We start from the raw sequence: 26,459 nt of genomic DNA, 5'->3' as shown, positions 1-26,459 counted from the left end.
TAACATCAAGAATAGTCCTTGTGATGTAACAGGCGAGCTCCCACTGGAAAGGTTTTATTTTGCTCTATCTGATGATGGAAATGGTGCTTAACCTGTTTTGCAAGCAAACTCTCCATTAACTTACGAGCGGGGCAAATGTAACTCGGAGGGGATGTCAATATAAAGCAATATCTTTATACTCTCGTGCATGCGCGACCGTCGTGTGGTAGTTTCGACTGAGTGCATCCAGGCTGCCAGGAGCCAGCTTTATGTATTGCTGTACATTACTTCAATTGCATCGTGTGATGTATATCGTTTCATCATAACGCCATCTAGGTAAGATAATGGTGTCCTTTTGTGGAGTCGGTAGAAGTTCCTTAAAAATCGCTGTGATAATATTTATGAGAGAGGTATTTTGCCAGAGAGAGAAAAAAATAGGTCCTTTTCCCCTGCGGTACATTTTAATCATGACCTTACAAACAATATTCACATTTCTCCTTTGTTTTTCTGCAGGTTTCCAGTCGATGACTATACCACATGGAGACAATGGGCTTGAACAAAAAATGTTGGATTTTATGGAGGGTTGTTACTCTACACGTTTTTTTTTTCTGGTTCTACTGGGATATCTTATATGCCATTTAATTCTATCCAGAAGAATGGGTGAACTTTCTTAAGCTGGCGACGCAGTAGATTGACAGCTATCCAGGCACTTGCTCTGACGTCATTTGCTATAAGAATTCAAGAAAAAATTGACGAAAGTGTACATGCTTTCATCAACATAACAACATCTTCAATAAGATATGAAAAATCGCTTGTAGTACAGATGTATTTTTATTAAGGCGAAATCGTTTGAGTAACATAGACAAGAATACAGGCCTATCAAATTCTGACAAACGAGATGAGATAATTTTCATCCATGTTATTCAAACTTTGACTTATTGAAGTAGTATTGAATGATGAAAGCAGTTTCCAAGCATAGAAATAAAAAAGCTAGAAATATCGAAGGGTTCGACATCCTGGTTTTACTTCAATTATTGTATACTTCTTTTCCGAGCAAAATGAAATCATCATGATCGTGTGCACTGTCTGCGATTTCTCTTCTATTTAGCATGCATGAAATAATAAAACTTTCAAGGCTGTCAGCATATGCTAAAAACGGCTCTGATTTTTATGTATGAGTGACTTCTTTGTTTCAATGGATAGTATTCCCCCCCCCCCCCAAAAAAAAAGATACAATCAGATTTTCGCATTGAAAACACCCAATATGATTAAATTGTCTAAAGGCTACTTCAGGGTCTTAAACTGTAACACCTTAGCTCTATTTTGCAGAAAATCCGATTCAGTTTTATTAAGCGGTCACAGAGAAATGTGGATTGTAGTAAAGTATGTCATGAGTCTGATTCTTTCAAGTTTAGTACTTCGATGCTCTTGTGTGTGAACACAATAGACAGGACTTGGAAGGAAGAGATTCCTGACATGCTCTACAAAATTCCTCATTTCTCTTTGACCACTGAAGCAAATGGGGTTGTCTGTAAGATGTGGGAAATGAGTTATAATAGTTCCGTACCCTGAAGTTGTATTTGGATTGATTCACTGTTTTTAAAGTTATCATTACGGAGGGTCCCGTTGTATTTTTTTTTTTTGGACATACGGTTTTAGGTTATGAGTTATCGTTAGCAAATCAAATCACTTTCCCCTTTAGATGAACTTCACAATTTTACTTCCGAACTCAAGTGATTTGATGACAAGAATACGTGTTATTATTATCATTTTTCATTCCATGACATAAGACGATACTAGATGAAGAGTTCAACATGTTCAGGTCATTGGTAGAATATTGTGAGGATATGCAGTCGAGTGCAGAGTGGTTGCAACGCAATCATTCAAAACTTTAAAATTCCTAATGTTTCTATTCCAGGCTAGAGTTTCTCTTATACTATTCTGTTCATCCGATTTTGCTTCATATCTGAAATTACATAAACTGTGAATTTGACAGGAGACATTTAAAATATCAGATTTTTAATTTTTTAAAATTTTGCAACTTTACTCTTTTCGACTGCAGATTTAGAAGATTTATAGGAATTACATTGTGTCTTGATGACTGAATCTGTTTTTCCAATAACGACATTGTGGTGCTGATGTAGGATCTTAATGAAAATCTTCCGTCTTTGTAATTAAAAAATTAACGGGAATATACTTATATGCGATATATGAATCCTTTTCTAAAATGATACAAAATAATTACGAGCATGTGTCTTCTACGCACTAAATGAAAATAAGAGTTCACCTACATGCTTTTCAAAACAAATATCAAACAAATCTAAGAGTAATAGAAATGCAGGAGACCATTATCGGAAGCACATAAGTGATGAGGATAATAGCCTCACACGTAATATAATACAGTGGACTCCCGTTATAACGAATTCCTCGGTACCGGCAGTTTTCTTAATCATTTGTTTCAAAATTTCGTTATAACCGAACAAATAAGCAATAAAGAACAAAGAATGGAAATTTCCCATCCTGCATTTTTACTTCGTTTTCACCGAAATTACAACCCTGTTCGTTTTAACGGGAGTACACTGCACAATCAAAGATAATCCAGTCACCACTCATTAAGGAGATTCCGAGCTAGGAAACAAAATGATTATGGTAATGATTATGAATAACACTTATATAGCGCTTGATGTTTCTAAGCGCATTAATCCGGGAAAAGAAATATTGAGGTAACAGCATTATGTTCATATAATATAACAACAACAACAACAACAACATTAACAAAATTATGATATAGTAAACAGATTTGTTTATAACAATCATGACAAAGGTTTAAACTTATCAACACTTTCAACATTACGAATATAGAGAGGGATTTTATTCCAAAGAGATGGGTGAAATAACAGAAAAAAGCCCTATCACCATAATGGGTACAGTTGCGGGGACTATATGATAACATTGGAGAGTGGAGGAAGAACGGAGAGAACGGGTTGAAGTGGAGATGCGGAAGGAAATCAAATCTGTAAGATAAGATGGGGCAAGATTATTGCATATCTTGTAAACAATAATAAGGAGTTTAAAGGTGAAACGTTGATGTAAAGCGGAACCAGTGGAGGGATTGGAAAACTAGAGTAATGTTGTCGGAACTTTTGGTAAGGGTCACAAGCCTAGCAGCTGCATTTTGAATTCTTTGAAGTGGTGCAATACTCGAAGCAGAGAGACCAACGAGAAGGGAATTGCAGTAATCAAGATGAGAAGAAACAAATGCGTGAATTAGACGTTCAGTGGAAGACTGATCCAATAACTTGCGGATTTTACCAATTTTACAAATCATACCCCAAGTAGCGAAACGACATGAATTCTTAATGTGTTATTGACAGTTCAACTGCTTATCTACAATATCTCGGGGATCTCTGACGGACGGAGAGATTGGGATAGTACTATCTTTTAGAGAAAATTCTGTGAGAGAACTACCTCGCCTGAACCGATAATATGTATTAACATTTTGATTTGACACAATTCAAGTTTGAATAACTGTTGCGAGACCATTGCCTATTAAATATCATCAACACAACTACTGAGTTTGCAGAGTGGTTCGACTTGGGGCATTTGGTTGTAGGATTATGTCAATTTGAGTATCGTCAGCATACATAAAATGCAGAATGGTGCAGCATGGTGCAAAAGTCTGAAAGTGTACAGAGTTTGAGTAACTGGATAAGTGTTATGTGCATGTGTGTGTGTACACACACACAAACATATGCATATATATATATATATATGTATATATATTATGTATATATATATTATATATGTATATTGCATATATATATTATATGTATGTATATATATATATATATATATATATATATATATATATATATATAGTTGAGACAATGTAGATAACAGAAGATGTCGCATGAAACCGGCAGAGTTGTGAAGCTTTCGACCGTGGTCTTCCTCAGCTTTAATGTCTGTTTGTGAAACGAAATATATGTTTTTGAGCATAACAAATCTGAAGTCATAAACACAATATATTAAATATAAGTTGAGCATGAGTTAATAGTTACATGACATACTTGGCAATATTTTTTGGCACTTTGCAACACATTCAACAATGTATAACTGTAAATGAGTGTATAGTGAGTATATATAGCATACAAACATATCATACAATAAAAATTATCAAACATATATCATAAATAAACTAAATAATATAATTACCTGCTAAGCAGACGTTTGCGTTGCCTGGATGTCTTGTGGCTGTCTTGTGGCGGGATGTGAGTGATCATGTGATATTGGGGGAAGGTTTGTGTGCGGTGGTGCATGTCAGGCAGGAGTGGGGTAGTGTAAAGAATTAGGTTCAGTGTTACAAGTGTGTCAGTCGTGTTAGTGCAGATAAAGAATTGTTAACAATTACGATACAATGAACATTCTCGTGGTCATTAACCCCTACAGCTGATTTACCAACAATCAAAATAGCAGGCATAAAACCCGGGTACAGATGGAGTGTGGATAGAGGGTGGATAGTGTGTTGCCACTTGTCCCTAGGTACATAACACAGAAATATACAATATACACATTATTTTATGTACCAAAATTATTGCTGAAACAATCTTCATACTCTTGCCACATAATATAACAAAATTGTGTCGCACAGTATAATTTTTCTGTGTACAACCTCTATCAATCTATCTATTAATCTATTCATAATTCATATTTATATATATTCATATTGAGATCGTATATATATATTTTGGAGTGATCCTTGACGTCACTCCAAAATGAGTGAAAATGAGCATTTTCACTCAAAATTCACTCCAATTTCACTCGAAATTCACTCTTTTTTGTATTCACTCTTTTTAGAGTGAAAATTTTCACTCGATTTTTTTTAGAGAGTATAACAATACCTATCAGTTAACCAATACAACATCAAAAAATCGCAATCCTTTACAAACATTCTATCTTTTCCGTAAATACAGTCTCATTTTACATAAAACCCGGGTACAGATAAGGAGGGGATGATGTTTTGCCACTTATCCCTAGGTACACAACATAGAAATAAAATATATGCCAAAATTATTGCTGACAAAATCTTCATGCTATTCCCACGTGATATAACAAAGCTGTATCGCACAATATTATATATACTGTTTCTCTGGTGCACAACTCTACCTCTCTCTATCTATAATCATCATTTCTTATACGTATTATATAATATTCATGCACCCATGTTATGATTATATACACATGCATACACTATATATATACATATATATATATAGAAGAGCCTGCTTGCAAAAACCGACAAGTCCATATTTGCCAAATGGAGACACATGCGGCTAAAGGTCAAGAAAAATAAAGAGAACAACAAGGAAATTTCTGCCTCTCCTGACCATAACCTCAAACACATATCTTTACATGTAGTGACCAATATATCATTCAAAAGGTATCACCTTGTACTTCATGACAGACATCGTACTTCAGAATGGACTTGTCGGTTTTTGCAAGCAGGCTCTTCTATGTATATATATGTATATATATAGTGTATGCATGTGTATATTCAATTCAATTCAATTCAATTCAATTCAATTCAATCATAGTTTATTTCCAATCATCGAAAATCAAAAAACATAGTACAAAGTATACATGTGATGAAATATTGTTCAAACGTTTGCATAAGATTCATGTAATATATATACGAGACATATTATAGAACAACATAATTATAACATGTACAATATTTAGGAAAACACTGTATAAATACTTCGTGGGCGAGCGGAAAATAAATTCGATTATGGAAAATAGTGATCCACTAAAAAGCATAGCTTGTCGGACGTGGATCGCTAGACAAATAATGAGTAAATTATATACTATTCTATAACAATATACATGTAATTATTTTGAGATACACCGGTTGGGAAAAAATATAGAATACCAATGCTAGTGCCCGGACACTGCTCACTGAACCACGTGTACCGGGAAAATATGACAAGGACAACACGTTCGTACACACATTCAATTACCCACACGTATACACTGTAAGACGCGAGACAGTACCGAGAGGAGAGAAGACGGTAACAATACAAGTCTACGAAGAACAAGAGACAGGAAAGGAAGAGGAGAGAAGAAAGAAGAGAAGTCTGCACACAGAACACGCCAAGTGCTGCGACATCAGGACAAGTGAAGGCTCAAGCATAAATCAAAACAGTTTAAATTATCTAAGATTATAAGTAGAAAGTAAATATTTTCTGAGTTTGTATTTAAATGTAACAAATTTGGGGGAATCTTTTAAACTATTATCTAAATTATTCCAAAGTCTGGGTCCGGTATAAAGAAATGTATTTTGGGCATGTGCGGTTCTCATTAATGGAAGATGAAATTCGTCGGATCGTCGCGTGGGATAGTTATGAACATGACTATTTCGATGAAATGAATCATGGAATATTTTAGGTAAAAAGTTACTGTTGTAATTAAACATAAACTGGCCAAGTTGAAACACATACAAATCATTTACTTTTAATATTTTATGGTCAGAAAACAAAGCATCTGTATGTTCTCGGGTATGTAAATTAAAAACAATTCTAAGCGCTTTCTTTTGCAGTAAAAGAAGTTTATCAAGTAACATCTGACATGTATTACCCCAAGCAAGAATCCCGTAGTTTAAATAAGGTAGTATCAAACTAGAATAAAGAGTTAATAATGCAGATGAAGGAAGATAATATTTTAATCTATTCATTACACCAATGTTACGTGATATAATTTTACATATGTTATCAATATGATTCCTCCATGAAAGCTTGTTATCGACACAAACACCAAGAAATTTAAAGGAAGACACTTCTTCTAAAGGAGTAGTATCAAATGTTATATTGCCTGGGAGGCTATTTAAAGAATTACTAAAAAGCATAACTTTTGTTTTTTTAATATTTAATGACAATTTATTTGCGTATATCCATTGTATAACCTTTTTCAGTTCTTCATTGACTGTTCTTATTAAAATGTTTGGGTCAGGGTGAGAAAAGAAAAGGTTAGAGTCATCCGCGAATAATATGAATGATAGTTTCTCCGAGGATCTATGAAAATCATTAATATAAATAATGAATAACAATGGGCCTAATAAACTCCCTTGTGGAACACCAGATGCAATTGTTTTACTTTGAGAGTCAAAGCCGTTGACATGTACAAATTGGGATCTTTCTGATAGGTAACTCGTGAACCACTCCAAGGCCTTTCCACGTATTCCATAATGAGACAGTTTGGCGAGAAGTATTCCGTGGTTAATCGTGTCAAAGGCCTTGGAGAAGTCCAAGAAGATACCTATTGTGTGTGAAAGTGTGTCGAGTGCGTGTGTGACTTTGTCGATGAGGGCAAGTAGTGCGTGTGTTGTGCTGTGATTTTCCCTGAATCCAAATTGAAAGTTTGAGAATATGTCGCAGGTTTTAAGAAAACGTACTGTCCTGATATAAACTATTCTTTCAAGAATCTTAGAAATAGAAGATAATAGAGATATGGGTCTATAGTTATTGACATCATCCTTCTCCCCTTTCTTGTAAATAGGAATTACTTTCGCAATTTTCATGCTATTTGGCACATGGCCAGTTGTAAGCGATGAATTGATAATGTGTACTAAGGGATCCACTATTTGAGGAATTATGTTTTTTATCAAATAGTTGTCAGTTCCGTCATGGCCAGGACTTTTTCCTTCTTTCAAATTAGCAACAATCTTTATTATTTCTTCTTTATATGTTGGGTCAAAAAATATAGTTTTGGAGTTAGGTGTATCTAAAAAATCATTAAAAGATTTACTAGAAAGAGGAATATTTTGAGAAAAATTTTTCCCAATTGAAGAGAAAAAGTCATTGAAAATTTCCGCCATGCCAGCGGGAGTGTTGCTGGAGGCATTGCCCCACCGAATTTCAGAAATATTAGATGAATTGTTAGATGTATTCATAGCATTCTTTAATGTTTTCCATGTGTTTTTAATATCATTTTTGTATTTGCTTATCTGATTCACATAAAACATTTTCTTCTGCGTACGTAATAATTTGGTGAGTGTGTTTTTATATGAAACATATTTTTTCTTATTTTTTTCAGTGGGATTACATCTATATTTATAAAACAAATTGTTTTTCCTGTTTATAGATCGTAATATAGACTGGGTTATCCACGGGAGTCTTGGAATTTGCTTATATCTATTTTTTATGTTACGCAGGGGAATATGGTTATCGATTTCGGAGGTAAGAGTAGATATGAAATAGTCATAAGACAAGTTGACATCGGTAGTGTTGTATACAGAAGACCAGTCGATTTCTTTTAAACTGTTTTGAAGACTTATAAGATTATCTGCAGTAATCTTACGACGCTTATAATAATTATTTTGTTTAATCAGTTTAATTGTTACCTGAGTAAATATAGGAAAATGGTCAGTGATGTCTGAGAGGACGATACCAGACTCAGGAAGTGGAAAAACATTACAAAAAATGTTGTCTATGAGGGTAGCCGATTGGCTGGCGACACGGGTAGGCTTGGAGATTAATGGTAAAAACGAAGCAGACATTAATGTTTCTATAAATTCTTTTGAAGTGTTTTGGGAGTTACATTTCATGAGATCGATATTAAAATCGCCCATCAAAAATGTATCTTTATTAAGTATCATGGGATTTTGTACTAAATCCTGCAAAACAGTCAAAAAATCATTTAAATTCGAACGAGGGGGCCTGTAAATTACGCCAATCATAATGTTTTTTCCATGTGGATTTATCAATTCAACAAAAAGGGATTCAAGTACATCGCTCATAACACTAATCTCCTCATGTATAATATATTTAAATTTTTTTGAGATGTATAAACCAACTCCACCACCAACTCTCTCGCTTCTATTTCTAAATACAAATTCGAATCCGGGTAAAGAAAATAAATGACTGATATTAGAGTTCAGCCATGTTTCTGTTAACCCTATGATGGAGCAAGATTTATGATCTGGGTTTTCTAAGAGTAAGCGCAACTTATCAAAATTTTTGTTAATACTGCGTATGTTAAAGTGAGCTAACAAAAATTTTTCACCAACTGTATTCATGATCCGATTTTTATACTGATTTTCGGTCAAATAAACACACGATGGACTCTGGACTGGATCATCCATTGAGTCAAAGTTATATTCAAATTCTTGTGTTGAGGTATTGTATTTATCGGATATGTAATCTTCATATGCACTGGAAGTAATATTTACATGACCAGATTCAGAGTGCCTTACTGTGTTATAGAATTCATCACTATTCAAAGAATTAAAAGCAAAATCTGTTGCGTTAGCCATGGGTTAAAATATAAAACATTCGGGAATTAATAGCTGGCTTCCCGTCTGGTCCTAGCTCAGCAGCTACGTGGGGGTATGCAGACCTAAAAGAAGAAAGGAAACCGAAATTCGTACAGAGAAACATGAAACACACACAGAACAGGGAAACGAACATGAACACGAACACAGATGACACAGAATCAACATCGTTGCGGATGGTACACAAGGCCATGGCCTCGTGTACAATGCCTAACATGAACTTATTTAACAAGCAAGGACGTGTGCTACACGTACTAGGCAGTGGAGAGTGGAAGTGGACAGAGCTCCCACTGACAAGAAAAAAATGTAAACAATCAGCTATTTACCGATATACATTTGCTTGGCAGGAAAAGAAATCATCCATATCACTGAATTATTCTTCAAACATATCAAACATTTACATGTATATGCATATATAATTATCTCGGAATCAATAATCACTAGACACCTCCGGTCTCCTACGTCACAGAAATCCCAAAGGGGGGGGGGGGGGGGGGGGCGGCAGTAGCCCAATAGTCATTTCATACGTTTCGGAAAGTACAACAATCTCTGCTTTGTAATTTCCCTCATGGAAAACAAGAGCAAAGAGACAAACTAAGATACAGCTAACTGAGACGCGACTTGGTATATTAAAATTAACCTAGGGATAAATACCAGTCGAACACCTCATAAGAGGTGAGCACCCTCTGAAAGGGTGAAACTTTGCAGCCCCATGTGCAAAAGATTGAACTGAGCAGCTTTGAATAGTAAGGCAACGACCAGCCAACCATAAATGAATAACAATGATGTGTTTTACGTAAGACTTCGTTGCCAAAATATATACCGTATGAAATATGTTGGGCACGTTGACTCTCACTTTTCGAATAGATTTGTAAATGGCGAGAGTCATTGATTTGAGCTTTTCTATGGAATCCAGGATGTTACGTACATAAAGCCCCAAACGAAAACTGACCTGTTACACGTGATATGACAAAGATGAAAAATGTTTCGTGTCGACGACCGTGTGTTCGGAGTAGCAAAAGAATAATAAAACAGCTAAAACCAGGGAGCTGGCCAAACAACTTGTTAGCTATCAAACAACAATGCTTTGTTACGTAATATTACGATGACACGTGTCCCCATTTGAGCACACAATAGTAATGTTACAATAAACGAAATTCACGTTTGAATCGCAAACGTTTCGCTCTTGGATCCGGGGTAGCAAAGCTCAAAAGATTATTACGTAAAAGACTCTTCGTGGTGTTCAAGCCAGTTTTTACACATTTTAGAACGAATAAACAGCATTGAAATTGACTAGGGAAGTGGAGCAATAACCCGTCAACTCTAAGTCATTGAGTCTATTTTTACGTAAATTACAGTGAGCGTCTTTATAATGTTTGTGGAAGAATAGCCAACAGCTTTTACAGCGTAGAGGCTATTATTTATGAGTGGCGGGAAATGAAAATAAAGGGATCAGATGAAAACAAAACAAAACAAAACAACGACTTCAAGGAACGTGACCGTCGGAAGAAGCAATAGTCTATGGAGGACGGTTGGGGCGAAGACCATTAACTTCTATAATAGCTATGCTATATATCGTGATTCATTAGCAAGTTTTAGAATAACCCACATAGAATTACTTAATAAAATGACTGAAATAAAATGATTTTGAGTGGCTAATAAAAAATAATTGTTTCTTTTATAAAACAAACATTCAATTGTTTAACAGGAGTAACATTGGAAAAAAAATGTTCTACTGTAAAATTTCCTTATCATAGTTCATTTCGCTATATATATATATATGAAAAAAATAGAATTCATTCACAAAATCAAAGACTTTATACTATAAGTAATAGTAGCTATATGGCAACGATCAACCTGACTGTGAGCAACGATGGTGTCTTACGTAAGACTTTATTGCCAAAAGATACTATGAGGTATTGTTGTACACATTGACTCTCACTTTCCAAATAGATAGATAAATAGATAAATAACGAGAGTCCTTGGTTTAAGCTTTTCTATCGAGGCCAAGATATTGTGCGTACATAATGCCCCAAAAGAAAACAGACCTGTAGCACGTGACATGACAAAGATGATAAAATGGTTCGTATCAACGACCATGTGTTATGCAGAGTAACAAAAGAACAAAATAGTGTAACAGCAGAAGCCAGGGAGCAGGCAAAAGAACCTGTTAGCTATCATACAACAATAATGCGTTACATAATATTACGATGACACGTGTCCCCATTTCAACACACAATAGTAATGTTCCAAAGAATAAAATTCACCTTTGAATTACAAATTTTTCACTCTTGGAGCCGGGGTGGCAAAACTCAAAAGATTGTGACGTAAGGGATTCTTCAGTGCTCACGCCAGTTGTTACTTCAGGTTTCGGAACAAATAAACAGCATTGAAATTAACGAGGGGAGTAGAGCAATGACCCGCGAGCTCTGAATCATTGAGTCTATTTTTACGCAAATTACAATGAGCGTCTTTATAATGTCTGTGGATGTAGCCAACAGTTTAAACGGCTTGGAGGCTATCATCCGTGGGTGGCGGGAAGAGAAAAGAAAAGAAAATAAAGCAATTGGATGTACAAACAATAACGAAAAAAAAAAAGAATTTAATATAATCATAACATGGGTGCATAACATAACATGGGTGTATTTACGGAAAAGATAGAATGTTTGTAAAGGATTGCGATTTTTTGATGTTGTATTGGTTAACTGATAGGTATTGTTATATACTCAGTTATTATATAATGTGGATAGAAGAAATTATGTAATCATATATGTATGTATGTGTGTATATGATAATTTATGTGTATGTATGCATGCATATGTATATGGATATATATGCACTGCAAAAAGTCCGGTGTTAAATAGTGAACACCGAGCTGGTGTTAAATTTTCGGTGCTTATTTATGGTGTTAAATTAACACCTACGGGTGTCATTTCCAAATTTTAAACTGTTTTTTGAAGAGTTTCTTAGTAACTGCACTTCTTGTTGATTTTCAATTGAAACAAGACGATCAAGAATTTTACATTAAAATACTAGATTTTTGAAAAAATGTGAAAATAAATTTACACCAAAGTAACACCAGCTGGTGTGGTCCCTTATTGAAGCTGGACGGGTGTTAAACCATTGATATTAACACCAGCAAATATCAAATCAACACCATGTGGTGTCATTTTTTAATTAACACCAGTACAGTGTCAAAATAACACCAGGTACAGTGTCAAATCAACACCACGAAGTGTCAGGTGAACACTTTTCAACACCATCACAGTGCATTTTTAACACCTGTGGGTGTGGTCCTTTATTGAAGTTTGATCGGTGTTAGATTTAACACCCGTGGTGTTAAATCTAACACCGATGTTTTTACAGTGTGTGTATATATATATATACATATATATATATATATATATATACGATCTCAATATGAATATATATAAATATGAATTATGAATAGATTAATAGATAGATTGATAGAGGTGTACACAGAAAAATTATACTGTGCGACACAATTTTGTTATATTATGTGGCAAGAGTATGAAGATTGTTTCAGCAATAATTTTGGTACATAAAATAATGTGTATATTGTATATTTCTGTGTTATGTACCTAGGGACAAGTGGCAACACACTATCCACTCTCTATCCACACTATATCTGTACCCGGGTTTTATGCCTGCTATTTTGATTGTTGGTAAATCAGCTGTAGGGGTTAATGACCACGAGAATGTTCATTGTATCGTAATTGTTAACAATTCTTTATCTGCACTAACACGACTGACACACTTGTAACACTGAACCTAATTCTTTACACTACCCCACTCCTGCCTGACATGCACCACCGCACACAAACCTTCCCCCAATATCACATGATCACTCACATCCCGCCACAAGACAGCCACAAGACATCCAGGCAACGCAAACGTCTGCTTAGCAGGTAATTATATTATTTAGTTTATTTATGATATATGTTTGATAATTTTTATTGTATGATATGTTTGTATGCTATATATACTCACTATACACTCATTTACAGTTATACATTGTTGAATGTGTTGCAAAGTGCCAAAAAATATTGCCAAGTATGTCATGTAACTATTAACTCATGCTCAACTTATATTTAATATATTGTGTTTATGACTTCAGATTTGTTATGCTCAAAAACATATATTTCGTTTCACAAACAGACATTAAAGCTGAGGAAGACCACGGTCGAAAGCTTCACAACTCTGCCGGTTTCATGCGACATCTTCTGTTATCTACATTGTCTCAACTATAATTTCACTTAAGATGACAGAGGCGTGCGGTAGGAATATCAGCATCATCACACTATATATATATATATATCTATATATATATATATATCTATATATATATATATATATATATATATATATATATACATACATATCCAAACACGTTGAGAATACACGTATGGGCTCCACGAAGAAATGAAGAAATAAACCGGTAATGCACTTTTTTTTCCAATAAAGAATTAGTTAATTCGACTCAAATCTTCAGCAGGCTGAAGAAGGCGGAGGCCGCTGAAAATTTGAGTCGAATAAACTCATTCTTTATTGGCAAAAAAGAAAATGCATTACCAGTTTATATCTTCATTTATATATATATATATATATATATATATATATATATATATGTTTGTAAAGAGAATGTAAGTTTTATGATTGTTCTTAATACGCAAAACTCGAAACCCTTTCTTGATTTATGAGAAAGAATTAAAAAGGCAATCAAATAGATAACAACATACTCTAATCATTAAAGCATAATATTGATTTAACATTATATCCCTAAACTGCTTTTTAAACATGCGTGTATGAATAGATTTGCATCGTTTAATGTCATCAGTTAAGGAGCACCACACGTCAGGTCAACGATATCTTAAATCGTCGGATTTGCTAAATGACAGTCGATGTCGCGCGTCCGGTTGTTGAATCTTCGAGGCGTTCAATTTCTTCTTCCACTGCGGCGTGAATCCAGCTTCCAGAGCGAGCGTGAGTCCTAGCAGTGCGGCGTGAACCCTTCTTTCAGAGCGGGCCTGAGTCCGTCTTCTCATGTGACGTGAATTCTTCTTCCAGCGCAGTGCGCGAACTTCCTTCCCAGCATTCAGCTCCAACGAGAGACCCCCTCCAAGTGGCAATGCTCACCTTTTCGTCGTCCCGTGGTCGAGCAATCCAGACGTGCACGCAGCTCGCCGAGATCCGCGATGACGACCGCGAAAGATAGCTAGGTGGCCACCCCTACTAACTTCATCTCCCTCCTAACTTATTTTTCCCTCCCTTCCTCGTTATTAAGATACTGGAGTGCGTTAAGCATGATGTGGTCTCTCTCTAACGTCGTTTTAGTAATGTTTATACGAGAAAATGACATGTACTACTTAGGCAGGAATACTGAGTTTAAAGCAGAGCTGAGAGAAGAATAAATATGTAATAGACTGAGTAACGATATATGAAAAAAAATCGTAATCTCTTAACAGTGTTCTGTCGAGTCAAAGGAAAGATGATTGTACGAGGAAACTGGCTGCGGGAAGGCAAACCGATGCATAATCGTGCCCTATCATAGCTGCACTGTATAATACCGCCGCTGGTGTTATAAAAACATTTCCCACTTTTGATCCTGAATAGTTAAAAAACTATACATCAGAAAACACTGTCGACTGACTGTGTAACTAAATAGTGTACAATTCAGCTGGAGGTGATTTCGTTATGAGAGTGCGAATGAGTACCGTTAAATCAATGATTGAAATAAAGTCAAGTTCCAGACTTTGGTCAAATTTGAGCCCTCTGCACAAAATTGAACTTTGCACAAATGCCAATGATGTGTGTGCTTACAATAACCCTGAACAATATACACGAATACCACCTTTTCAGAGATCTGCTGACTAGGCTTCTGGACTCTTGCTCCAAGGCACACGAATGCCTTATTAATAATTCATGATGGATTCCCCAGGGCACTACTAGCCTGAATTCAAAGTAAAGGGTAAAACGCATGCACATGGAAAAAAGAAGCACACGTTCACATGTTCTTGCAAACATTACATTTTAGGATGAATAAAGACTAGATAGTGGAATTTATCATGAATACGTAATAGAGCATTCAAACCCTGGCCATTGTAAAGATCATTGCCTGGGTGTTAACCACACACTCCCATACACACCAATTACCCCCTGTGCAAAATGAAGATTTTGTACTGAGGGTTAAATCCTGAATTTAATGAAACTGATTTATGATTTCATTTCTAAATTACCTGCAACAATATTGTACACTTTTAAGCTTTTGCTCATATCAATGTTACTGTCATCGCATATGTATAGTTTTTGAATTATTAAAGATTTAAAGTGGGATTTTTTTTTGTAACACCTAGTAGCTCTAGTGCTCGAATTTCAAGATCCAATGTTTCCAAATTAGTTTGGTATTGTCTTATTTGTCCTGCTGAAGCTGTAAGCTTGATGGGCTGGTGTATGTAAAGTGTTAACTAACCCTCGACCAGGGCATGGAGTATAGCTTACAGACCAGTTAATTTCCATCCGTCCCTGTTTCTGGTCGCCCCGCCCATATTTGAGGGGTTGAAGGAGTTAGATTGGCGTCACGCCAATCTAACGCCAATTTGACTGTGTCAAGTAGCCATCAAGTAGAAGCGACAATGCAGGATCGCTAATAGAAGTGGTCTCCGCTGTACATTAACGGGTACAAACATCCTGTTTACCCGAACCATGTCTATCCTTAGTCAATCCATCACTATATATATATTTTTTTTTTGATTATATACACATATAATTACTTATATTTATGTGATTATTTTGAATGATGATGATTACAATGAATAATGTAATGATAATAGTTATCATAACAATAATAACAAAAGTCACAATACAGGCTTGCATAGTCAATCATATCCTCTTCGTTGAGAAATACTGTCTGGTTAATGCTGATCCTCCAACGAATCCTTCCAGTTTTTGTAAGTTCAGGAAGCTGTTCTTTAATCATTTTACACAAACTTGAACATGCGACCGCACGGTTCAAAATTTGCAAAAAGAAAGCCAAAGCAACTTTCTACGTTTCTACATAGTTTAAAAGAGTAAGCTCTAAGCATTAAAATGATGTACTTTTTAGAATTGGACATCCTTGCCTATTCAAAGGTGATTGAGGGAAGAGAGATTTAGAAGGTGCAGGTTCATATACTCCGAAAGGGAGAAAAGATGATTTAAACACTAGGGTCACTAAGGCGTGCTGTACAGAATACAAATAGTATCAAGTTATCAAAATTGTGATCAATTTGATTGACCTTCATCATCATTCGTCAAGCATGAAATACAGCATGCTATAGTCAATGTCGCCGTATCTATAGAGTTAGTAATAGTCATTTTTTTTCTGGGGAGGGGGATGTAGTCGACGATCGGGCTACATGCACCAGCATTATTTTTAGGTTTAATGTCTCTCTTTTTTTTACTCTTTTTGCTCGTATAAAACTCGTAGACAAAGTACTTCGACGCGTCAGTTGATCATGTTTCTTTATAATGCACATTAATCTCAGAATAACAAACTGCCTGCATAGAATTGAAAAGGGCTACTTGAAAATGAGGTGAAGATCGGTGGTGAAAATGATGATGGAAACTTGATGCTCTTAAAAAGTATCGAAATTGAAAAGAAATAAAAGAAAAACATTCGTCGTATAGGGTTTGATAGATCATAGATCATGCTAATAAAATCAGACCGTTGTCTACACATCTATATACCCATAGTGCTCCTCAGTAGTGCTTTGGAAAGGCCTCGACTGTCAGACTGTTGATCCAGCCCTCGATCACCATACTTTCTTTACCGCGAGATAGGTTGGTAAGTTCAGGAAGCTGTTCTTTAATCATTTTACACAAACTTGAATATGCGACCGCACTGTTCAAAACTTACAAAAGGTAGTCCAAGATAAATTTCTGCTTTTCTATATAGATATAATATTAAAAGAGTAGACTCTAAACATAAGAATGATAGATAAACTTTAACAATTGGACCACCCTTGCCTATTCAAAGGTTATTGAGGGAAGACAAATTTAGAAGGTGAACGTTCATAAACTCCGAAAGGGAAAATGATGATATAAGCACTAGGGTCATTCAGGCGTGCTGTGCAGAATACAAATAGTACATGTATAAACCTATTTTGTAGGTTTTAAGCCGGGCGGTCACATAATGTAGATACATTGTATTTTCAACTATTTTACCATAGCTTTCGAACTAGTCAGACAGATCTGCATTTCGTCCAGTCTCTTTTTCTTCCTTCTTTCTTTCTCTGTCGCTGAAGAGTTTGGTTTAAAATGGAAGGGAGCTCAACCACGAGCACTGACGTTTCACTCCCCTTTTACCTTTTTTTAAAACCGTGCTCATCCACATAATATTGCCCCTGTTATCCTCATTCATTTGTACTCCATCATGATACTTCATTCTTCTTATGAGTACATCTCATTTTCTCATTATTTTGTCTTTTGATCGTGATCATGATTTAACTTTGAACATGAATGTAAGATACTGAGTGGCAAGCGATCCTCGCTTTCTGTGCATTTCGTGTGCTGTGTGCATTTCAATCAATTACAACTCACATCAAGTCATTTAAGATTGACATTTACCGAAAGAATTAAAAAATATAAAAAATGATTCAGTTTCATAAGAATCAAACACAAAAAATATGACCCTAATCCTAACTCCCTCATTAGCCTAAACCTGAAACCCTATCACAACCTTAACTCAAGCAGTTAAGTCCTTGGAGAGAATAAGCCCGGAGGATTTGTCGCAGGAGTAAAATATGTCCTGCCACCAAATTACTAAATTGGTCTCTTACAACAAAATAAAATGCATGAATTTAGTCAATCATTTTTTATCTGCACTCTCTCTCCCCTGAAAGTCATTGTTGCTATTTAGGTTTGTAAGGCTGCAGTCATATTGATGGGAAGGACATCCTTCTTTATTCTTTTCGTGTCAAATGATGAACATGTGTAATTAGTGAGGACATCTACATGTATAGTCTACACGACAGTTCAATGCGAGACTTGATTGTGAGTGGTTACATCATCCCCTTTGCCATCTTGAGTATTATAAGACTCATTTGTGAAACATGGGACATAATGTCCTATTCCATAACTTCCTTATAAAATCACATCCATTCTCTTCGTCCAATTTTACTCTTTGCATTAAATGCAACTTGGAATGGAATTAGTTTCTAATGTATTGTATGACAAACATTAACGAAACAATGATTTTAAAGCACAGATTTTACGCCAGGCATCGCATTAACTGCTTGGATATCATGTTTGCACATGAGCGTAAAATAACACTTCATGATTATGTCCTGGGGACCGTTTCATGAAACTTCTTGTCAGTGATTTACACTGACAACTGTTAAAAGCTACTGAAATCCTTGCGTCTGATTGGCTGATAGTAAATTTGTCGGTGAAAACCTCCGACGAACTCGTAGATGAAACGCCCCCCTGGTTGTCAGGCAGAAAGATCACGTGTAGGCCTATCATGATTCTGAGCAAACAAAAAAGCAGATGCACAAAGTTCACAACGATCGTAGCATTTATGACATAAATGTATATGTTTTTGTCTGTGTGTGACCATGGGCGTCACCAGGGGGGGTGCGTTGGGTGCGAACGCACCCCCTTCAGATCCTTAAAAAAAAAAAAAAATCAGTCTGCGAGCGACCTCAACGCCGGACGCTAAATAATTATTCTTTTCTATTTTAAAAAAAAAAATATTTTGCACCAGGGACACACACACACACACACACACACACACACACACACACACACACACACAAAATCGTCGGCAAAAACAATTCGCACCCCTGGTTCTGGCAGCACTGATTTTATACAATATATATTAGTATTCTACAGTGTTTACTATTTATCGACCGTACTGTACATCCGTACGATACGGAGCACTTATACACGTTTGCATGTACGTATGCTACTTACAAGTATGTAGGGTCTATGTACGTTACTTCTGACCAATCCATATTGCCAGCCCAAGAGCAAGCCTTAGCCTCATTAAAAAAAAAGAAAAAAACATGGAGGGGCAAGCATATTTTAGTTCCCCCCCCCCATAATTGATAATTACCGAAATGAGAAGATTTTCTTGCTTTTGAAAGAAAACAAATGTTGCCCCCATAAAAATATTGGAAGGCAAGCGCACCATTTGCCCCACCCCACATAATCATAATTGCCGCGATGAAAAGACTTTCTTGCTTTTTGTTAGAATTCAAGAAATCTGTCCAATTATTTCACCCAAAAGCAGTGGCGTAACTACGGAGGGGGGGGGGGGGGGGGGGTGCGCCCCCTCCCAATCCGCTGGTAAAAAAAAAAAAAGATTTACCGAAATAGTAGTTCAAGTGTTAGTAAACTGCTTTTGAATGAAAGGGTGATCCAGAAATAAGATATTTTTCTATGATTTCTTTTAACCATAATTAAATAGGTATATAGTGTGAAACATTGTTCAAAAAGCCCGGACCCGACAAAAGATTGTGATTCCTGGTTGGCATTCTGCATAATATAAGCAGGATGTGCGCAGTGTACTCAGTACATCCGAACGAAGAGTCGCTACAATGTTGCGCAATGTGATGTAGAATGTACACCTTTGTACCTTACGCTTCGTTATATCAAAGCTAGATCATTGATTTTGCAGTGTTGCTTTACATACTAGTCTATATGAAAATGTCTTGCATTGCCAATAAAAAGACTTGACATGGGCTAATTCCTAACTTTTCCATGTACACAATACACACACACAAACAAACACGCACAATTAGTTTAGGAGATGCTCTAAAGTGCAGATTTTGGACATCCTTTCCCCGCTTGGTCACTTCGACGCCACCTCGCTGGTCATACCTCCCCCAGTCATGAACATAAACCCACACCCTTGACTACCAGTGGCGGATCCAGGGGGAGGGGCGCACCGGGCGTTCCCCCCCCCCCCTCTAATTTCCAAAGCGAAAAAAAAATAATATAGCTGCAAACGGCAGTTTTTGGAAGGTAAAATGTCAAAATTTTCAAGCTCGCTCGCTCCTCTCGCTTGCATTTAGTCATAATGCCATTCTCCCTGAAGTTGCCGCCAGTAATTGCCGGCAGTTGCGCCTGCTGCGCCCCCCCCCCCTTAATTTCCAAAGCGAAAAAATATAGCTACAAACGGCAGTTTGGGGACTGTAAAATGTCAAAATTTTCAAGCTCGCTCGCTCCGTTCGCTCGCATTTAATCTTTATGCCATTCTTCTGATGTTGCTGCCAGTAATTGCCTGCAGTTGCGCCCGGTGCGCCCTCCCCCTCCCCCCCCCCCCTTAATTTCCAAAGCGGAAAAATATGGCTAAGAACGGCAGTTTTTGGACTGTAAAATGTAAAATTTTCAAGCTCGCTCTCTTCGCTCGCTCGCATTTAATTGTTATGCAATTCACCTGATGTTGCTGCCAGTAATTGCCAGCAGTTCCGCCCGGTGCCCCTCCCCCCTTAATTTCCAAAGCGAAAAAATATGGCTAAGAACGGCAGTTTTTGGACTGTAAAATGTAAAATTTTCAAGCTCGCTCGTTCCGCTCGCTCGAATGTAATCATTATGCTCTCCTGATATTGCTGCCAGTATTTGCCAGCAGTTGCGCCCGATGCGCCCCCTTAACTTCTAAAGCGAAGAAATATAGCTACAAACGGCAGTTTGTTTGTTTTTTACTGTAAAATGTCAAAATTTTCAAGCTCGCTCGTTCGCTCGCTCGCATTTAATTGTTACGCAATTCTCCTGATGTTGCTGCCAGTAATTGCCGGCAGTTGCGCCCGGTGCGCCCCCCCCCCCCTCCTTTATTTCCAAAGCGAAAAAATATGGCTCCAAATGGCAGTTTCTGGACTGTAAAATGTCAAAATTTTCAAGCTCGCTCTCTTCGCTCGCTCGCATTTAATTGCTATGCCATTCACCTGATGTCGCTGCCAGTAATTGCCAGCAGTTGCGCCCGGTGCGCCCCCCCCCCTTAATTTCCAAAGCAAATAAATATGGCTAAGAACGGCAGTTTTTGGACTGTAAAATGTAAAATTTTCAAGCTCGCTCGCTCGCTCGCTCGCATTTAATTGTTATGCAATTCTCCTGATGTTGCTGCCAGTAATTACCGGCAGTTGCGCCCGTTGCGCCCCCCACCCCTCCTTTATTTCCAAAGCGAAAAAATATGGCTCCAAATGGCAGTTTTTGGACTGTAAAATGTCAAAATTTTCAAGCTGCCAGTAATTTGTCGTTTCACACCGTCATTCCATAATCCATTTATAGGGGGTACAACCCCCTCCGGCACTTCCACACCCTCCCCCCACCCTTGCTCGCTCCCTCGCATACTAACCCACCCCCCCCCCCCCCAAGATGAAATCCTAGCTACGCCGGTGCCCTTTCCCCGGTTGGTTTCCCTCAAAAAACAGTAAAAGTCTAGGGATTGAGAGCTTCCTATATTCCAAATTTCTGTCCAAAAAATCTCGTAAACATTTAGTGTCAAAACGCACCCCCCTTGAAAAAAAGCTGGTGACGCCCCTGGTGTGTGTGTGTATGTGTGTGTGTTTGTGTGCGTCACGTGAATACTGTATGGCAAATATCGAAACAATAATATTTATCGAAAGAATATATCTTAAACTAATATTGTATCTATATGATCGAAATATATCAATAATATAACATGGTACTCAACCGCTTAACGTAATCATGCCAAAAGGGCCTTAACACCATAGACTTTGTACACTATTAGTGCCCTTTTGGCATGAGGCCGACGGTATCATCAAGCAAAATATATAAGTACAAGGTATACAGCTGAATTAATTCTGGAATCGAAAGCGTAATGATTAAGAAGCCCTTAGTAATTAAGATTTTGTGAAAAAAAGAAAACATAAGGTATTTTCTTTGGGATAAAACTCCTAAGATGGTTATATCTAAACGGTGATGAAGCCCTCACAATGCCTGAAACAGGCTGATTCACAGTGATATTCACTCAATAATAATAGTTCAGTTTTCCTGAATTCTGGACATTATCAATTGTAAGATGTTAAGAAATCGTTGGACATAGAGATGATTCTATATTAAAGTTGACGAAATTTGCAGATGCCAAGTATGATACTGTTTGAATATGCATTTTAAAGAATATGCTGTCAGTATATCCACGGTGTTCTACAATGTTCTATGAACAGTTATAGACCGTTTAGCAAGGGGGTTATTCTATAATTACTGTCTAACGGAGAATAATAAAGATCACTCACGGTGGTTAAATTTTTGGAGCAGTAAATTCTATAGCTTCGTATTACAATGTGCCGAAGCTAACTGTAGCACAGTACCTTACAACACCTAAGCATAGTGTTCACATATTTTCAAAATGTTATATCTCGTTCCAGAGTGAAAGCAGCATCTCAACATGACCGGTTTGACAGGGATTTCTCTGTTCTGCTTTGTGGCAGCCACCGTCGCCGTGTGTGCCGACGCAGAACTGCAATGTAAGTGAAAGTTTCTTTTATTGCCAAAAGAGACAATACAAGCCATCTTCATTTCTGTTTTGGCCTTCCAAATGATGACATTCGAAGATTTTAGTAGCCCGAACCTGCTGCCAATAAGAGAGAGAGAGAGAGAGAGAGAGAGAGAGAGAGAGAGAGAGAGGTCGAGAGAGAGAGAGGTCGTGTCGAGACCCGATACTAGGGAGCTTTAGATCTTAGACGCGCGGACGTTCAATGGGAAAAAAAAATACAAAAACAAAAACATGATCTGAGCGTGCGCAGTAGCGCGGGTCAAGTTGACGCACGCTTCTGCGCACGCTCAGATCATTCCCCCCCCCCCCCCCAGGCCTTTGAACGTCCGCGCGTCTAAAATCTAAAGCTCCCTATTGTAATATGTAGACCCTACGTTTACAGTCTTTAAAAAAACAAACAAATTTCCATCATTCCTGAGTGCCCCTTTCTTAAAATCAAATGTATGATTGGCTAATGTGTGATGTGGGCCCCTATGCTCTTTTAACCACACTATAAGGAAAATGTCGATGTCTTTATTCAGATTATGCTTTTTTTTCTGGATGTGATCATTGTCTGTCTATAAATATGTTGACCCAAACGTATGAGACACGTGATCATTTGGTAGAATATTATGGAGTTGGAAAATTCTTCAACTATAACAATGTGTGGCGTGTGGTGAGCTGTAACTATCTGTCGCGGATTTCAAATTTTCTTCTTCCAAGAGGAATATCCTGAAAAGATACTAGTACACACATGTACCAGGAAAAAAAAAAAAAAAAAAAAAAAAAAAAAAAAAAAAAAAAAAAAAAAAACCTCTCACTTTTTATATCTCTCTTTCTCTCTTTTGGTACCGAATGATATCACTCTAATAATAAATATTTGCTTAACCTCCTTTGTGGAGTTATTTTGTATGAGCTCCACTGCGGAGAGTTCCATTATGAGCTCCTTCGTGGAGACTTTATAAGCTCGCTTGCGGAAACTTTCAATATGAGCTCCCTCGTGGAGACTTTATGAGCTCCTTCGTGGAAACTTTGTTATGGTATATTCTTGTTTGATACTCTTTTAAGATTTATTATATTTCATTTATGTCAGTATTGTCTGGGGCAAATTATTTGTTGTATAGGGTCCCATTTCCCCCTCTCTCTTCTTTCTTTAAAACACAACTTTCTCTCACAATTTCTTCCCACAGGGGGAGACAAAAGCTCATACCTCTTTAGTTGTTGTTGTTGTTTAAGTCCAATAGTATACAAAAGTATGAATGATAGACTGAAACTCCAACACAGTGACAAAAAAAGACAATTGTTTCATTACACCCGCAATATTATGTCTGAGTAATTTCTTTTTGGTTTGGGTCAAATTGTAAGATATCATATTCTATGTTCAACAGACGAAATATGGGTAGGGCTTGCAGTTGCGAAAATATACTTATACCCGTTCCGACTACAGTTTCTTCACATGGTTTGCTATGCAATTGAAAAACCTGTTTGTTTTGTTGGGAATTTGGACAGTCATTTAATATCCATAAATCATAATCAAAGTACCTTAATTGGTGTCGATACAAAAAAACTTTTCAAAAGCCCCGCCCCATACCGATGGAATAACCCTTACAAGGCCTTGTCTAACTGATGGACATAATTTATTGTCTGTGACGAATTATTTTTTTAATCCTATCCCTTTATCATGCATAACAAACATTAACAAACAAACACACAAATAAAAAATTGACAGTAGTAACGTTTGTAAAATGCATAACAAATAAAGTAAGCCATATATATGATAACAGACGAGAAGAAAACAAAAACCCCTCCTTGATTATTGGTACAGACGTGATTATCTAAGATTGTATTATGAAAACACCATCAGCATTAGAAAGTCAACACTAGTCATTAACAGTGCTCGTTTGCTTTGGCCCCTCCCACTGACTGGTGAAGACGTGTTTTTCCCCTTGTCTCCTGTAATAACAATAGACCTATGTTTTTTCTTACTCACCCTCCAAGACAGACCAACTTGGGTAACTTTTTCGATGAATATATAACAAAACGGAGTACACGAATATTGACCGAACAGGTATACTCTTGACCACTTTCAATATGACCTTGGGTCTCTAAACGACTCTGTAGATGAATGAGCGAGATGAATAGCTGACATCCATACCCGCAAAGTGAGTGACCAATTAAAGATAGTGCTTGTCTTCTGAATATAGTTAATCGAGACCGATTGACCATTACGCTCTCTAATCATATGTCATTTCAGATGAAATGGTGTGCGAGCATCGCACTATGTCTCTCGGCTGTCCCTCCGGAGAACAGGTTTACACCATGAGTGCAAGCTACGGTCGTCGTAGCAACCGCTTGTGTACGACTGGACCGATACATACCACCAACTGCCACAGCGGGAGTTCCCTGTCTCGGGTCTCGAGTGCCTGCGATCGGCAGTCATCGTGCAGCGTTGCTGCATCCAACTCTGTCTTTGGCGACCCCTGCGTTGGTACCTTCAAGTATTTGGAGGTCGTGTACGTCTGCGCCTCATGGACGCAGAGGCGTGTTTGCGAGCGCTCCACTCTCAACCTGTCCTGCCCAACTGGGCAGACGATCATCATCGGGGACGCCCTCTACGGCAGGACTACAGGAGCAAGCGTCTGTCCTGCCTCGAGCAGGTACGTGCAAGAGCAAAACTGCAGAGCATCCTCATCATTGTCTACAGTGAGGAGCAGGTGCGAAGGGCGAAACTCCTGCTCAGTGCCTGCAACAAACGACGTGTTTGGCGACCCGTGCGTAGGTACTTACAAGTACCTGGAAGTGCAGTTCGACTGCGTGTAATAGCATTCGGTAAGTTAACTCCATTGATACACTGTAAAATTTACCTGGGCATCTATACTGTTCATCCTATTTGAACTTGTAACACGTCAGCATCAATTTCGGTAGTAAAGTGTGTGTATTTGCCTGCTGAGAAAAGGGAGAGCGTCAGTTGAAGTCGATTACAAATCTTGTTATTTTGATTCTTGAAAGCACTGCAGAGGGTTATTCACTCTCTCCCTGCGCTTTAAGAAAGAAGAAGATCCGACACTGATTTCGAGCAACGCATCTGCAGCATGTACGCTTGTTAACAAACATAATGGATCAAGTTCAAAAGACTCGCAGCCCCCCCCCCCCCCCAAAAAAAAAAAGAATGCATGAATCATCATTGAGAAAATCTTATCAAGGAATTAGACCGGTGTTGTTGGTCGGGACTACTAAAACCCCTTTATAACGAGGTATATAGGGAGTGTCGATATTTTCTTGCAGTGCCTGGTAATGTACACTCGGCCAAAAAAGGAAGTAAACACTTTTTCCAGTTAATATTTTTCATAGAAGATTTGGATGAAAATCATTGTGTCATATATCATATCAAATATTATCATTTCATTGCCTATTAACCTGGTAGTTTTATACAAAGGGAAAGTTTGCGCATGAGTGAACACATTCATTTTTTGTCCTCCAAGGCAGAAAAGTAAAAATTGCAAAAATTGACATATTGAAAGTCATTCGCAAATGCCCTCCAAGATAGAAATGATAACAAAATACCAACTCAACCCAATGAGAGACATGCATGAAATAGGAGAAATAAGTTTTCGTCCCCTTGTTTTTCTTCATATTCTAAAACAAGGTCACAGTTGGAAT

General features: G+C 37.3%; 1 protein-coding gene across 1 annotated transcript; it reads left to right on the top strand.

The window, feature by feature from the left end:
- Positions 1-17,055: 17,055 nt before the first annotated feature.
- LOC139717517 (L-rhamnose-binding lectin CSL3-like) lies at positions 17,056-25,619 on the top strand. Its single transcript, XM_071629020.1, has 3 exons — positions 17,056-17,147; positions 22,693-22,791; positions 25,054-25,619. Exons 2-3 carry the CDS (start codon positions 22,713-22,715, stop codon positions 25,617-25,619), a joined length of 645 nt encoding a protein of 214 aa, XP_071485121.1. The 5' UTR covers positions 17,056-17,147; positions 22,693-22,712.
- Positions 25,620-26,459: the final 840 nt, after the last annotated feature.

Source organism: Diadema antillarum, unplaced genomic scaffold, assembly GCF_040938485.1.
Source record: "Diadema antillarum isolate AM-2024a unplaced genomic scaffold, OU_Dant_1.0 scf00000076, whole genome shotgun sequence".
NCBI lineage: Eukaryota > Metazoa > Echinodermata > Echinoidea > Diadematoida > Diadematidae > Diadema > Diadema antillarum.
This window is presented reverse-complemented; position numbering and strand designations above follow the sequence as displayed.

Bases quoted from the DNA above. Each gene is read 5' to 3' on its own strand.
- LOC139717517 (XM_071629020.1), top strand. From the start codon at position 22,713: ATGACCGGTTTGACAGGGATTTCTCTGTTCTGCTTTGTGGCAGCCACC. The intron at 22,792-25,053 runs GTAAGTGAAAGT...ATGTCATTTCAG, and splicing joins TGCCGACGCAGAACTGCAAT to ATGAAATGGTGTGCGAGCAT.